This window comes from Cyanistes caeruleus, chromosome 8, assembly GCF_971803275.1.
Source record: "Cyanistes caeruleus chromosome 8, bCyaCae1.hap1.1, whole genome shotgun sequence".
Lineage (NCBI taxonomy): Eukaryota > Metazoa > Chordata > Aves > Passeriformes > Paridae > Cyanistes > Cyanistes caeruleus.
This window is the reverse complement of record NC_141708.1, coordinates 3,809,526-3,824,943: the sequence shown is the minus strand read 5'-3', so window position 1 is coordinate 3,824,943 and position 15,418 is coordinate 3,809,526. Positions and strand designations below refer to the sequence as shown.

The 15,418-nt window shown below is 40.3% G+C and overlaps 1 protein-coding gene across 1 annotated transcript in view; it reads right to left on the bottom strand.

Annotated features, from left to right (window-relative positions):
* CPXM2 (carboxypeptidase X, M14 family member 2) overlaps positions 1–10,106 on the bottom strand; it is a 67,250-nt gene extending 57,144 nt beyond the window's left edge. Inside the window, exon 1 of the mRNA XM_023929996.2 lies at positions 9,482–10,106. Within this exon, the coding sequence (XP_023785764.2) occupies positions 9,482–10,061 (580 nt within the window). The 5' untranslated portion in view covers positions 10,062–10,106. The remainder of the gene's footprint in view (positions 1–9,481) is intronic.
* Between the last annotated feature and the right edge of the window lie 5,312 nt (positions 10,107–15,418).

Below are 15,418 nucleotides of genomic sequence, written 5' to 3'. Positions count from 1 at the left end.
TGGACTCACTTTGTTAGCATTTTCAAAGGTCTTTGGAAGAACACCCAGAGTTCACTCATATTTCTGATTCTGTACATGATTCCCCAATCCTTTGTTTCACTACCAGATGGAGTGGAGACTCCATTATTTATAGAATATGAGATTTTTGGAGTCTCTTTTTGTCACTTCCACATATCTGATGAAAGGCAAAGGAAGTGAGCCACTCATCTGGGGAGCCTGCAGGGGTTCTGGACTGCAGCCCTCTGCTGGGATCCAAAATTATCCAGAGGAGGTTGAAGAACAAAATATCCTCCAGGAGAGATGTCAGACACTTTTCCCTTTGTCTTTTGCCTGGCTACTCCTCATCCCTCGATTCCCCAGCAGGGTAAGAGTTCTGGGGAAGCCTCCTGCTCCAGGGACATGCACTGAAGGCTGGGACACATCCCCATGTTCTGGGGTCAGCCCCATCCTGTCACAAATCCAAATCCACTCCAGATTTACCATGGGAAATTCCAGCCTCCCTACCAGCCATCTATGGAGACCATTTATAGCCCAGATTTACTTTTAGCAGAGTTCTCACTGGAATTTTTGGTTGGAATTTAAAGACAGTGCAGTCTACACACTCTGGGGTAAAAGTGAGTCTGTCCTTTGGGATAGGGTACTTCCCACCCAGCCTGTGATGACAAACACAATTCTGTTTCTGAAATGGCTTCTGTGACTTTGAATCACAGAACCATTACGGTTGGAAAAGATCTCCAGGGTCATCCAGTCCAACCTTTGACAGTATTTTTCAGTCCATGAGCAATTAAGGGAAAAAAGGAGAAAAATCATGTTGTCAAGGGCTAAAGTTCTACTCTTAGACAATCACATAGGAAAGGCTGTTTGGCTGAAATTGCAGTTTCCATTATCAGTCAGTGAAGCATTTTTGGGAAGGTTGAGATTTGGTTTCAGATCTTGTTTTCAGACATCCTCTGTCTTGTGCATGAGGAAAATTCATTACACTATTGAAAATTATTTTGGTGGGGGGAAAAAAGAGTGTATTCAAGGGGTGGTTGTACCAGTGGTGTAGGGAGTGCTGACATCCAGGTCTGAGATCAGCCTTTCCAAAACACTTTGAACTGTTCCCTTCCCTTGACAGATGTTTTAGGAGCACCCTGAAAGTCGTGAGGAGCCATAAACCTGTCACCATAAACCACTGTATCTCTGAAGGGGAGAACATAAAACCACTCTGTTTCGTTGGAAAGAGGGACAAAGATGGGTTTAGTTTGCCCTCACTGCAAACAACGCCTTGTCCCAGCACTCCAGGATGGTTGATGGGCTTGGCATTTCCCATAAATCCTGGATGTGGAAAAGGAAGGGGTGCTCGGCCTCGCTCTGTGCTCCCCCTTTCAAACACAACTCCCTTGGAACAGGAGGATGCTTTGCTTTCTAAAGCTCAAATGACAAAACAGCTCCAAAGCAAATCTGGAGACAGAGGGGACTGCAGATCTCCTGGAATACAAGAATTTGGGCTTCACCCTTGGGGTCTCTTCTAGGTCCCAGCCAGAATGATTAATCCACTAGAGCCAAAATGAGGGGGAGCAACAAGAAAACCACTAAATTTATGATCCATGGGAGAGTAAGGAAGAAATCATCTTCAGGAAGCACTCAAGCCCCATAACCTAAGCAAGAAAATCAGATTTAGGAAGATCTATCAGCCACTGTCTGGATGAGCTGCTGAGGCCCAAAAGAATCAACATGAACGAGGACTCTGGTGCTTTATCAAACTGAGTCCTGCTGTAGAACTGTGAAAATTCCCATATTTTTAAGTTTATAACTATAGATATACACAGAATTCTTTACCATCAGCTTCATGGAAGATCTCAGTTGGACTCAGTCTTTGGGAATCACGGTGATTACAGGAGAACAGTTTGGCCAGGTACACACCTTAAACCCAGCAGCCCCAGGCTGATGTACAGTCACACAAGAAGCCTGTCTGGCAATTCATTAAAAAAAAACAACTAAGCCACAAAATAAATCTGTAAGTAATTAACCCCCCTTATAAAAAACTCAATTAATCACTTCCACTATCCACTTTGAAAGTAATATTTTCTGTGTCACTAGCTAGAAGCTAGAGAGCAGATACACCAGGTAGCAGAAAGCAAAAAGACACGTAACCATGATCTATGTTTAACTTATGTACACAATTTTTACTCTGTTCCTTGCTTGGCATGTTGGATGCAGCAGCACTTTTGCAATTACAGCATCCTGCTAATGCTTGTGTGAAAGCAGGAGCAAAACTCTATTCCTGACTGTTATTTACAGACCTGTACAGCTATAGGTAAATAACCACAAAGAAACAGAAGATTAATCCCATATCTGGGTACCTTCACTCCTAAATCAGCTGCTGGAAGTCACTGTGGTCCTCTGAAGCTTGCCAGCTTTTTTTTCCACTTTTCTGCAATGTCAAATCCCAGCAATGCAGCCCCACAGAGCCCAGGCAGTGCAGGTTTGGGGGGTTTTCATGTGTCAGAATAGGAAATGATTCACTCTTCCTAAACCAAGAGTAAAATGAGTTTCTCCACTTCTGACAAAGCAGTATTATCTCATGTAATTCTTTGAATTGTATTGTTATAAAATATGCTTCACAGCGTATTGGGGCTGATTCCCATTTATATGATAGCTCCTTTAAACACCCCTCCAGAATCAGAAAGTCACTTTAAAGCCTTTTTTTATGTAAAATAAATGATGTAAATCAGTGAGTAAATAAGGAATGAAGCCCCTATCTTTCCTTGTCTCCATTTAACCCATAAGAAGGTGATGCAAAGCCATGCTGGATACCACCAGGATGGGATGTTTCCTCACCAGAAGGGAAGCATTTTCTGTCCAAAAGAGGACTTTAGATATCTATCAGCAGACTCACCAGAATATCCTCTGTAATTCAATTTGAGCAGGGCTGTAGGGATTAACAGCTAAACCCAAGTGCTCTGGACGTGCCTTAAGTGATCCCCACACGCTCCCTCCGATGCCTCCACAGGCACTCTGACTCCCTGAGCCACCATCTGGCATCTCTTCATTATTCTTGTTTTTCTCACCTTTTTCCCATTGCCATTTTTAGCTATGGGTAGAAGAGAGGAACAGTTTTCCTTTTACACCTGTCAAGTTGATTTAGCACTGCCTGGCGAGTGCATGAAGAGTAAAACGCCTTGGTGCTCTCTGATAGAGCTGCATCCCTCCCAGCACAGAGCAGACATCCAGAATCCCCTGCTCCTGCCCACACTGGGATATTCAAACCGCTGGGGAATGGAATCCTAAATGTTCCTTTTGCTGTGCCACCAGGAAATTGTAAATGTGGTGGTCCCAGAAGTAGTGAATTAACACTGCAGTGTGTTTTACTAATGGCTTCATGTAGGTGTTTCTCCTTGCTTGATTAGATAAGCAAACACCCCACCAAAGACCTTTTGAAGCTGAAAATAGCCAGAAGAAGGCTCCGGAGGAGCAAGGCTTGATCCTGAAAGATGCAGCAATTTGTGGCTCAGGAATCCTCATCAGGACAATAATCAGACAGCAGCAGGGGTGGTGACCAGTCTTTGGGCTGGCCAGTTTCCTCTGAACATCCTCATTTCATTTTCCAGGCACTGAATTTAAAAGTGCATTTTAAAAGACAAGTAATTTTTACTATATCAGAGCTTTGTTTGTTCACATTTTCTTTGAGTACTCAGTGTTAAAGGCACATATTTATATTTATATTAATATTTATATTTATATTTATATTTATATTTATATTTATATTTATATTTATATTTATATTTATATTTATATTTATATTTATATTTATATTTATATTGTTATATTTTTTATATTTATAGTTATAGTTATAGTTATAGTTATAGTTATAGTTATAGTTGTTGCAGTTATAGTTATAGTTATAGTTATTTATTATTTCTATTTACCAAATAATCTCACAAGACACCACCTCACCAGAGGCCTGACAAGAAGAACAAACCCAGAGCATCTTTTGCATAATAAAAATAAAACCACAAGCAACCACTCTGTGAATATGACACTTAAATCCCACCTCTGTACTCAGTCTTTTGGTAGTTTCCTCTTTACACAGAGAATGAATTGGGCAAGACTTAAAAATCCTAGCTCAGATATTGAAAATTCAGGAAATTACTTCTCCTACACCACAGCTTCTACTTCCACTACTTCATCTTTCTGACAGATTTGAAGCTCATGTAGCTGACAGAAATCTTCATTCCAAACCCAAAAGAAATAAGTGAAATTTGGTTGTGAACCATGGGATTGACCTGTCTAGCCAGTTCACTGAACAGATAATAACATTAAACCCCAAGACTAATTCAGAATTCAGCTAATGAGTATCTCATATGCTGGCATTTCAGGAACAACTCTAGGCTCAGGTTGAGACTATTAAAATCTATTCAGTGAAATCATCCCCTTTTTAAAGAGGTGTTTTAAAGAGACATTTTTCTCACCTTAAACATGAGGTTGAATTCAGAGAAGGCTACTGGAAGAATTATTTTTGAAAGTGGTTTTCTCTGGCATAATCAAATGTGTTTATTCCCATTTTTTTCTTTCTCATGTTACATTATTCATTGAAGCCATGGGTAAGGAAAGATGCTAATCAAAAAGGTTTGGCCAATTTTGAGGCTATTGCTCATTATTCATTCTTAGTCATCCAGTGTCCTCTTTTGTTGTGACATTCTTTAAAGGACGGGCTCTTAAATGGAACAGTGAACATTTCATTATTCTGCATATTTTAGAAGTGCTGAGGAGAAAATAGAGGCTGGTAGATGAAAGAAAGCTCATTAAAAGCCACATTGCTTGTCACATATGGCAATTAGGATGCAATACAGGTCATATTAAAATTCATGAGATATCCACCTATGGCCAGCAAGTTCATTCTTAAAAGTTCCTATTATGAGAAGTTAAAGGAAAAGCTTTAAAATTAAAATCTGTCTTCTAGGTCAGAGGAATGCTCCACTTTGGGCTGCTCAGAGAAGAAGGGTTTAAGAGATGGGACACCAAAGGACTGGAAACGAGCAGCGCTGGTGGATTCCCAGCACATGAGAAATTCTGAGCTGGTGTATCTTGGAGAGCAGGTCTGGAGTGCTTTCAGCTGTCAGTTCAATGCCTTATGTGTCACTCTGTCATTTCTTCTTTCTAGTGAACAAAATCCCCACGCAAATGCCAGGAACACCCCAAACCTGTCATGTTTTTAACTTCACACGCTCTTCAGATCTTCGCCCCCATTTCGCACCAAAATATCTCCAGTTTTTCCTGAATCACATCCCTGTGATTCAGCTTTCCCTCCTCATTCACTCACTGATCTCTCTCCAAGCTTTCATTATCTTGATAAACATCTCAATTAAAGTACTATCAGTCTGTTTTTATAAGTTCAAATTCTCTCTGCTGGATTTTTTCCATGTTTGCCTGCACTGTCCATTTTATCCTCTCCCTGCCTTCCCTTACTGACTCCTCCTCACACACATGTCCCAGAAAAGACCTGGCCCATCCTATGCACTACATAAATTAAAAAGAAATAACAAACCAAACCCCTCAAGAACTGCATTATTGAACAGGTGGCAAGACTGCAGAAAAATAAACAAATATGGGGCAAGTAAACACTTCTGCATCTGAGGAGTTTCATCAAGCCTGGGGAAAGCACCAAATGAGATGAGACAAAGGAAATCCTGATTTTGGCTAAACACAGACAAATGTTGGGCTGTGCAGAGATCCAACACTGGGAGATCTGTGAAATACCAAACAAACGTGCTCTAAGCCCCACTCTGAGTATTGCCATACAAATAAACATCACTCCTTTATTTTCTAAATACATTCAGAATTGAGGTATGGCTCTACAAGAGCTACAAGTTTAAGTTTTGTAGATCAAATCAAAATAATTACAGATTTCATTGTGGAGGATTTGGGCTACATTGAGGAGGTTATTGGGCATCTCAGCCCCATAAATCTCTTGATGATGGATTTTTGCCTGTAGTCAGACCCCCAGACTCTGAAGGGATCTGCCCCACAGATGGTGGCTGAGGCACCACATATCAAGCTCTATTAAAAGTCTCATAAAAAAATACATTGATGTTAACAAGACTATTTCCACTAATAATTTGAAGGGGCTTTGGACAGAGGCCTATAAAAACAAGGATGGAATTAGAAAATGGAAATCTGTTTATATACACAAAACCTGTCAATCCAGCTGTTTGCCTTCCAAGGATGACCTAGTACCACTTAATTTCTGAGGCATTTAAAGGGCAAAGAGGCAGATTGATACTTTTAACTTTCACCTTAACTATTTGCAAATATTGATTCTAATATTTTAAACAAAGAATTACAAACCCACTGGCATCAACTGGATTTCTTTCTACATTAATATTTCACAGACTGCAAATACCTATATTCTGGCTAATTCAGTAATTAGCTGAAATAAATGGAGTGTGTGTCATCTGTTTAGTGCCATGTCCTTGAGACTGAACTGTTTGATTTCCACTTTGATTCAAAGCTGGGGTTGATCAGGACCAGCTGCTCAGCCAAAGGGCACATCACACATTCCCATTCCTGCTCCTTCTCCATCCCAGCTCCCAGCCAGCCTATTGTTTGTTACAACTAATTAATCCCACATGTTCTGGCTGACAGCGAGCCTCACAAACCCCAAATTCTGGTATTTACTGCATGTCCAATAAATTAATTCCACTTCTGGAGAGGTGCATAAACACAGTTGTGTACATATAAGCACAACACACATTCTTACCCAGCCTGATTTATGGTTATTATTATTGATATCTGTTTGACAGCTGTTATTATTATTTCTAGCTGGCCTCTTCACAATCAAATGTGAGTAAATATAGGTATGTATTAGTATTTAAACATCTCTGTGAGGGTCAGATTTTCTGATCAAACTGATCCCTGGTGACATGGGAACAAGGCACCAAGCATCAGAGTTACTGCCCAGGCAGGACCTTGCCCTTGCCTGCCCCTGGGTGAGGAGGAAAAAAGAAATTTTAAATTTTATAGCCAGAACTTTTAACACCAGTACTTTTAAGTAAAAGAAAACTTTTTTGCCAGAATTTTTAACACCACAGCTGAAACTGCCTGATACTTTCTGCTGAAACCTTCCTGTTTTCACTCACACCTGTAACAAGTGGTGACCATCCTCCTCACTGGGCCCTCACCTCAGGGATTATTGGGCCTCTTGCAGTTAAAATTGTTCAGCTGCTCCCCAGGAAATCCACTGGATTTTCCCATGTAAGTAAATCCAGCAGCCAGTTTGCTGAGCTGATGTCTGTCACCCATGTCCTGGATCAAGGAGGAGTTTGGTGGAGGAGATCAGTTGCTTTTTGTACCTCTGGTGATATCTTTAAAAGCTCAGAGGCTTTGAAACCTCTTATTGCACATGGCAGGTGGAGGCTTGGAAGCTCAGCTGTGTCCAAAGAGCCCAAACTTGCTGTGGAAGGAGGGATTGAGCCATTTCCAGCTGGTTTTGGTGGTGCATCATGAGCATCTCCCCCTGTGCTCAGTGGATGGGGAACGAGGAAGACTCCTGTCTATAAAGATAAATTAATTCTGCCCTCATGCATTGGAGCCTCTTCTCATCACTGTCATGTCTGGTGCAAGTGTGAATCCCCAAGTTCTAGGAAAATTGGGAAAAAGCCAACAGGGAAGGTGAAAGCCGAGATGAACCACAGGACATCCCACCACAGGCTGGAAATCTTGATTGTCTCCAGCACAATGAAGAATCCAAAACCTAATTACAGAGCTTTAATATCCAAGTGTTTCCCACAGTCATTAATTTATAGAATGGTTTGGGCTGGAAAGGATCTTAAAACCCATCCAGTGCCACCCCTGCCATGGCAGGGACATCTTCCCCTATCCCAGGCTGCTCCAAGCCCCATCCAACCCAGCCTTGGGCACTGCCAGGGATCCAGGGGCAGCCACAGCTGCTCTGGGCACCTGTGCCAGGGCCTGCCCACCCTCCCAGGGTATTTATTCTTCCCCAATATCCCATCTAATCCTGCCCTCTGGCAGTGGGAAGTGGTTCCCCCTTGTCCTGTCATAACCCACCTGATTCCATCAGTCCGCTGGAAAGTGGAGCCTTTTTTTCCTTAATTTAACAAACCAAACAAATGACACATTGAAACAAGAACGTTCTCAGATTGTTCTCACATAGATTGTGATGACCTTAATGAGCTAATAAACCTGATAAGGCAGTCCTTGAGATGGTCCAGAGGCAATGTCATCCCCTTGGGCAGCTGCTGGCCCCTGAGGAGACAGGGACAGGGATGTCTCCTGTCTCTGCTCCCCAGACCAGCTGCATTTGCCACCACCCTTACCTGGAGTTATCCAGCTCCTCATATCCTGCCTGCCCCACAAATTGTTTTCCAGATGTTAGAAATTACATTTTCTTATCCCCTATTTATTAGTATAAAAGCCCATATTTTTGCTGCACAAATGCTAAATTAATTTCTATTAGTGTTAACATTAAATTTAAAATATTTTGTTTGTGCTGGATGTCTCTTGGACAAAGTTAAAGCCACTCTACAACCCCTGATCCCCTGTTCTGCTGCACTGATGGTTCTAAATCACAGATTTTGTGCCATATGCCCCAGTCATTAACATGATGTTTCCTCCTGAAGTAAAGGGAAGTTCAGCTGGAGGGGAGTGAGATTTGGCCCCAAATTTTACAGCTCTAAACTTCATGGACCAAACTCACTCCAAAGTATCCCAAACCAGTGAAATACCTACCAGACAGGCAGGGAACACAGACAGGGATTACTCTTTTGGGGTGGTGCAATTAGGTGTTAATGGGAACAAGTGAGTGATAAAAGCTGATCTTGTTTCTGCAAACTTTCAAAAATGGAATTAGGGCGGCCCTTTTATTATAAGGCATTTTTGTTGCTGTTTAATTTCTTTACTTAACTAGTCAATAATTAAATTGAGCTTGTTAGGGCTCAGTCCTTTCCAGGAAGATCTCTGTTTACATATCTTCCTCTGGAGGGCTTCAAAGTGAAATCTCAGAGAAATTCACGGGTTTAGAAGTGAAATTAATTCAGAAACCTCTCTTAGATTAAAGTGACAAGGGATAAGGTGAGGTGTCACTACACATAATCACCTTTTACCGTGAAATCTGTCTCTGTTCTTTTGCTTATAGAACAGCAGCTTTCACACCAAGCCAGTTGCCAAGTGTAATTAAGAATAATTAAGAAGGAAAAGTCCACAGACTAGCCAGAGTACAGCAGAATTAATACATTCCAAATCTTTAACTCCTTCCCTTTCAAGCAAAGAGGTTGTTTCAAAGTACGTAAAACATCTGCAGATCTGTTCTGTGGGATATTAAAAATTTAATGTGTTGTCATCATCATCACCACCACGACCGCATTTATTGTTATTATTACCAAGACTGCCATTAACTGGATATTCATTAATGCTAATAGTCACAGTCAGCGTGAGATTCAGCAGGCTCCAAACTCTGGAGGAGAAGCTGGAAAGTTACCTGGTGGCGTTTCAAGAATGGCTTTTCCTTTTTTGTTGTTTTTCTTCTGTTTTAACTCCTTCCTGCTCGGTTTGAACCCTGGCTGCTCCTCTGTCTCCGCAGCACGGATAGGTCCTTCCTCTCCGGGCTGCTCCGTGAAAGGAAAGAACTCTTCCCCGGGATACGGAAAGGAGTAATAATGATCCCTGTTGGTAATTTCCTGCAGGTAATAATCCTGGTCGTCCATGGGGACAGCCCGGGACACATCCCCCAGCAGCGCCAGCCCGAAGGTGCAGAGAGCGAGGCAGAGCGGGGAATGGCCACGGGCGCTCATCGCCGGGGCTTTACTGGGAGAGAGGACAGAGTTTGGGCAGCTGGAAAAGCGCTCCGGGAGCGGCGGGGGAGGGAGCCCGAGGGGAGAGCTGTTCGGGGAGGGGGCAGAGCAGCACAGCCGGACAGCCGGACAGACAGCCGGACACTCGGACAGCCGGGACAGGTGCGATCCCCGCTTGCCACTGCCCTGCCCGGCCGCTCCCCAAGCCCGAAGCGCTCGAGTTTCCTCTCCCTGCCGGACTCCTCGCTCCTCCTGCGCGCAGCTCATCCAAGGGAGCGCTTATTCCAAGAAAAGTCAACTTGGCAGGAAGCCTTCTCCTCCCAGCCCGTGGCCAAAGTGTTTCCCTCCCCCGGGAGATGGGGCTGGGCACAGCCCGTGCCTGGCACCGCCACCCTGGGCACGCCGGGGACACGGGGCACGGTGACAAATAATCCTCATTCCATGGAAGTTCGTCCCTTTGGTGGTGCCTTTCCCCCCTTTTCAAACACTTTTAACTTTTATAAAGTCTCAGTCTCCCTTCTTTATATTAGTTTGCATACATATAACAAAAAAAAAAATTCTATATAACTTAGTTTATAGATAAAAAGTATAGTTTATAGATACAAAACTATAGTTTATAGATATAAAACTGTTATATATAGTTAGTTTATAGTAACTTGCATATAACAAAAAAAATTCTATATAACACAGATACAAAAGTATTGTTTATAGATATAAAACTATGTTTTATATATATAGTTTATAGTAACTTACATATAACAAAAAAAATTCTATATAACTATAGTTTATAGATAAAATACTATAGTTTATAGATAAAATACTATAGTTTATAGATACAAAACTATGGTTTATAGATATAAAACTATGTTATACATATAGTAACTTGCATATAACAAAAAAATTCTATATAACTTATAGATATAAAACTATACTTTATAGATATAAAACTATGTTATAGATATAGTTTATAATAACATATATAACAAAAAATTCTATATAAGTTATTTTATATATATAAAACTATATTTTATAGATATAAAACTATGTTATATATATATTTAGTTTATAGTAACTTACCTATAACAAAAAAATTCTATATAATTTAGTTCATGGATATAAAACTATACTTTATAGATATAAAATTATAATATATAGTTAGTGTGTATATATATAATTAGTTACATAATATTAGTTATATTAGTTATATAATATTAGTTTATAATAGCTTACATATAACAAAAAACTATATAACTTAGTTTATAGATATAAAACTATAGTTTATAGATATAAAATTATATTTTATATAGATGTATATAGTTAATTTATATTAACTTACATATAATGAAAAAAATCTATATTAATTAGTTTCTAGATATAAAACTATGTTTTATATATATATATAGTTAGTTTATAGTAACTTACAATTTATTGTTTAAATAATATAGTTTAACTCATATAGCTTTAGATAAGCTTATGCTTTGAAGTAGCTTATTATTTTATAGCAACTTATAGTAAATTATCTATAACTAATACAACTCAACACATTTGGTGTGCCAGGTTATAAGAGGCTTCTCCTGGGGTACATGGCAGCTCCCTGGATTCAGGTTCATCTGAGGCCCTTTTTCTCACTCTTTTTGGGATAATCCTGATATTTATTCTCCCTGAAACGTCTTCCCAGCAGATCAGGATGTTTTGTGCTACACACACGCAAGCCAGTGTCGTTAATGAAATCAATTTGTCTGAGAGCAAAATCTTATCTTTCATCTATTTCATGCCTCTAAAATAACCTTCAGTGCTGAAGGAAATGTGCAACAGTTGGCTGACATGAAATATGAATTCTTACTCCTGTGTTGAAAATACCAGCTTATATTTTCATCATGTATATTGTATTTCTTGCCACGGTCCAGTCAGCTGGGAGAAAGCATTACATCTGTTACCCCAGGCTTTATTCTGGCTTTGTGCTCACATTTTTACTGTGTTTCTCATCATTTTAATATCATAGTAAGCATCATTTCATGTCTTGGTACTTGTATCTTTTGATATATCTGGTTTCCAAGCTGTGGGTGATCCCATCCCATGTATGCAATGACCATCCTTGCTTTCTTACTTGCTATCCCAAAAGGAATGTAGTGATTTTATTGTGTCTGCTTTTCTTCCTTTTATAAAAATGCAGCTGTACTTTTTATCCTGAACTTTTAATTTATTTTTTTTTCTTTAAATCTGAAAACTACTCATCTTTCTTTTTTAAATATAGAAATTATTGGTTCTTAAAACTAGAATAAAATGTACTTTTCTTTTTCTCTGCCTCGCTGAGTTATACATATATACATAAATAAACTTTGATGAAAAGCTGCTTCCCATCAAACTTTCAGACCTTTTTATCTGTAATAAATGGCTTTGTCACCTCTGCCTCTGGGAGCAGTGTGGGAGCAGGCTGAATATCCTGGAAATCCCCTCTTAGTGATCTCACAAATATTCTTACTTTGTTTTCCTTTTCCAGAGTAGCCAGTCCTCTCCTGCCTTGGTCCTAGAGGACAGAGCACAAGCTGCAGAAAATGTGTTTAATTTGCTGCCATTTGCAGCACACCCAGTCTTCTGAAAACATTATGAACACTCATATACCTAGAGAAGTAGTAGAAAAATAAACTTTTCCGTGATGTCATTAAGGACTTGGCTTTTTGGGAACTAAAGGAGCTTTAGCTGCAAATCATTATTTAACTCACTATAGTGTTTAAAGATGGATAGAGAGAAGAGTATTAACATTTTCAAGCATAATAAGAAACACTTTCATAAAAACAAAAAGTTGAGTGTACTTTAATTAAAGACCTGAGGAATGTGATTTGGGGAAATTTTGCATTCCACTGGGAAGAACTTTGCAGGACATCAGGCAGCACTAAACCCATTGCTCCTCCTCCTGCAGTCACCACAAATAACCCCCTCTCTTCTCTCTCTCTGTAATTACCCTTCAGAAAGATTAATTAATCCAAACACTCATCAATACCTATTGCTGGCTATCAACCTGTGCAAATAACCAGCTCCCCTGTACTTCTTTTTAAGGGTTTTAACACTTTCTGTGGGTGTGGGTATGGACCCACTGCTTCCCTTCCACACCCACCTCTCTTTTCAGGATGTGCATGAATTCAGCCAGATGAGACCACACAAAAGTCTGTCTCTAGGCACAGTTTTGATCTACTTCACCATAAAATGCTTTTACTACATTTTTATCTGTCAGCATCCTGGAAACAACTTACAAGAAAGGAGGTTTTTCTTCTAAGAGTGGCACAGAAGTATTGAGATCACAGAGGGCTCAGATGTTTTGGGCCTGAGGGCTGTTTCTTTCCTTTTGCCTGGGAAGTATCACAATAGCTTGTAAAAACCTGCATTGATGTAGAAGGAGATAAAGCAAACCCAGATTTTTGTAGAAAACAGCTGTAACAAGCATCACCCTCCCCCCTGAAATGATGCCAGTGAGAGTGTAGAAGTCATTGTACACCTTGCTTTAAATGCTTGCCCTGCTGCAGTGAGACACAACATGCTGTGGTCTGCAAATGAGCAGCTTTTCCTCCTCTGCTCCCAAGAAGGATTTATTTGGAAGGTGAGGTTATGCTCTATGCTGGGTTAACACTTCTCAGGCCACGTATTTTGAGCTGATTTCAATAACACCTCTGGGAAAAGAGGCACTCCCAGCTCTTCCTTGCCCCTTGCACAGTCCCTGCTAGGGGAGGTTTAGAGTGGATATTAGAGGAAGTTTCATCATGGAAAAGGTGACCAAGCATTGGAGCTGCTCAGAGCAGTGGTGGAGTCCCCATCCCTGCTATGATTTAAAAGCTGTTGTCCACGTGGCATTTGGGGATGTGTGTGGGTTAATGGATGGACTTAATGATCTCAGAGATATTTTCCAACCTAAAAGACTCTGGAAAGAGCACATTCAGGAATGCATTTCACTGAGGAGAAGGTAAAGTTGGACCTGCAAGCACTGTCCTTGCTGAGAATCTTAATTTGTATTTATACCACACAACCAGTGACCACACGTTTAGGTTTAATTCAACTTCGAGCAGCAGATTCCTGCAACTTCTCATTTGGAAAATCATTTTTTAATTGGAGCAAAGCTTCGTAGTTGGGGAAAAAAGACAAAAAAACCAGGCATGTCTGTTTCCCTTGCCATTCCAGGGTAACCTTCTGAGGTAGCACATAAGGTTTCTATATGCTTTGGCAACAAAATGACTCTAAAAATAACTTTCCTCCTGAACACCACTGAAGTTTCTGTTCCTTTGTACTTCAGCTCTGTAGTAAATCATGAAGCACAGAATGGAGCAAGAAAAGAGAATTACGCTTTCTAAAGTCATTTTCTCTGCCACATAAAGCATTTACCCCTGTTGTCAACAAGGTCAAACCATCTCAGAGGAAATGGAAACCTAAACCTGCCACTGGGAAGTACAAAGGAAACTGCATGGAATATTTATGTGGCTCTTGGATGCCTGTTCCTTACTCGAGTACCAGAGACAGGTACTAAGGTTCTGCTCACCTGCACACCCTGAGTATCCTGGCATTTAAAGCCCTGTTTGCACTTGTTGATAGGGCAGATCCTTAAAAGAGTGCTTCTTACCACAGAAAAACTGATTGGAAACATAAACAAGCTCTTATATGGAGACATTTTACTCAGTTTTAAGATACACTTAACTTTAAAAGGAATATATATTTTTTTTTTACCAGGTGGGGGATGCCAAATATACTCAGAATCTCAACATTTGTCTCTGAACATATCAAATAATGGTATAAAATATCCTCCTGAGCAGGCTGCTGTTCCCTTTGGGCAAACAGATTTAAAATAAACTGATGCCACTAATGAAGGCAATTATTTCCTTAGGAAGTTGTTTATTTGAACTGGTTAGAAATGCAGTGTGCATCCTGTCTGGGGAATTTATCCCAGTGCATTCTCCCTAACTTTTTCTCCTAAGAACAACATGACCTTCAGATAATCATTCAGCATATTGCCTTTGTGCTTGTGTCTGGAGAAGGAGCTCGGATTGCCATGGAAACAAAAGTTCCTTGTTCTCTTATACTTCCCTGTGCTGTGATATCATTTTCACTATATGAACCCCTTTCCGAGCCAGAAATGGAACTGTGGGATTTTCCTGTTTTGAGCACCTCAAAGTGATGGATCAGTTCATGGGAGAAATGCTGTGAATGCCAAGCAGAGACTGCACCCACCACCATCATTATTTGGGGATATTTACATCAGATCCATCTGCATCAGCCCCATTCTGCTGGAGAAATGAAAATTCTCTACCTACACTTTCCCAGAGTTTTCTTTACTTTTTCCTTCTCTGCTGAACTCATGAGAAGAAACAGATTTTAAGAAAGGCGAAGTTAACCAGTGACATAAACAAAGCCAAAAAAGGAATTTCTGACATTTTTGCGAAGCATGTAATAGTTTTTTGGTTTTTGGTTTTTTTTTATTATTATGGGAACTACATTTCTACAGAATGTCTGTAGATTTTGTGTTGACAACACATTGCCCTGGCATTTGGCAGCCACTGCTGGACCAAAGCCAGCAGGATTATCACTAGGAAAGGGACATGAGAGGCTGCTTTGGGATTAAAAATTCTCTAATGCTAGCACTA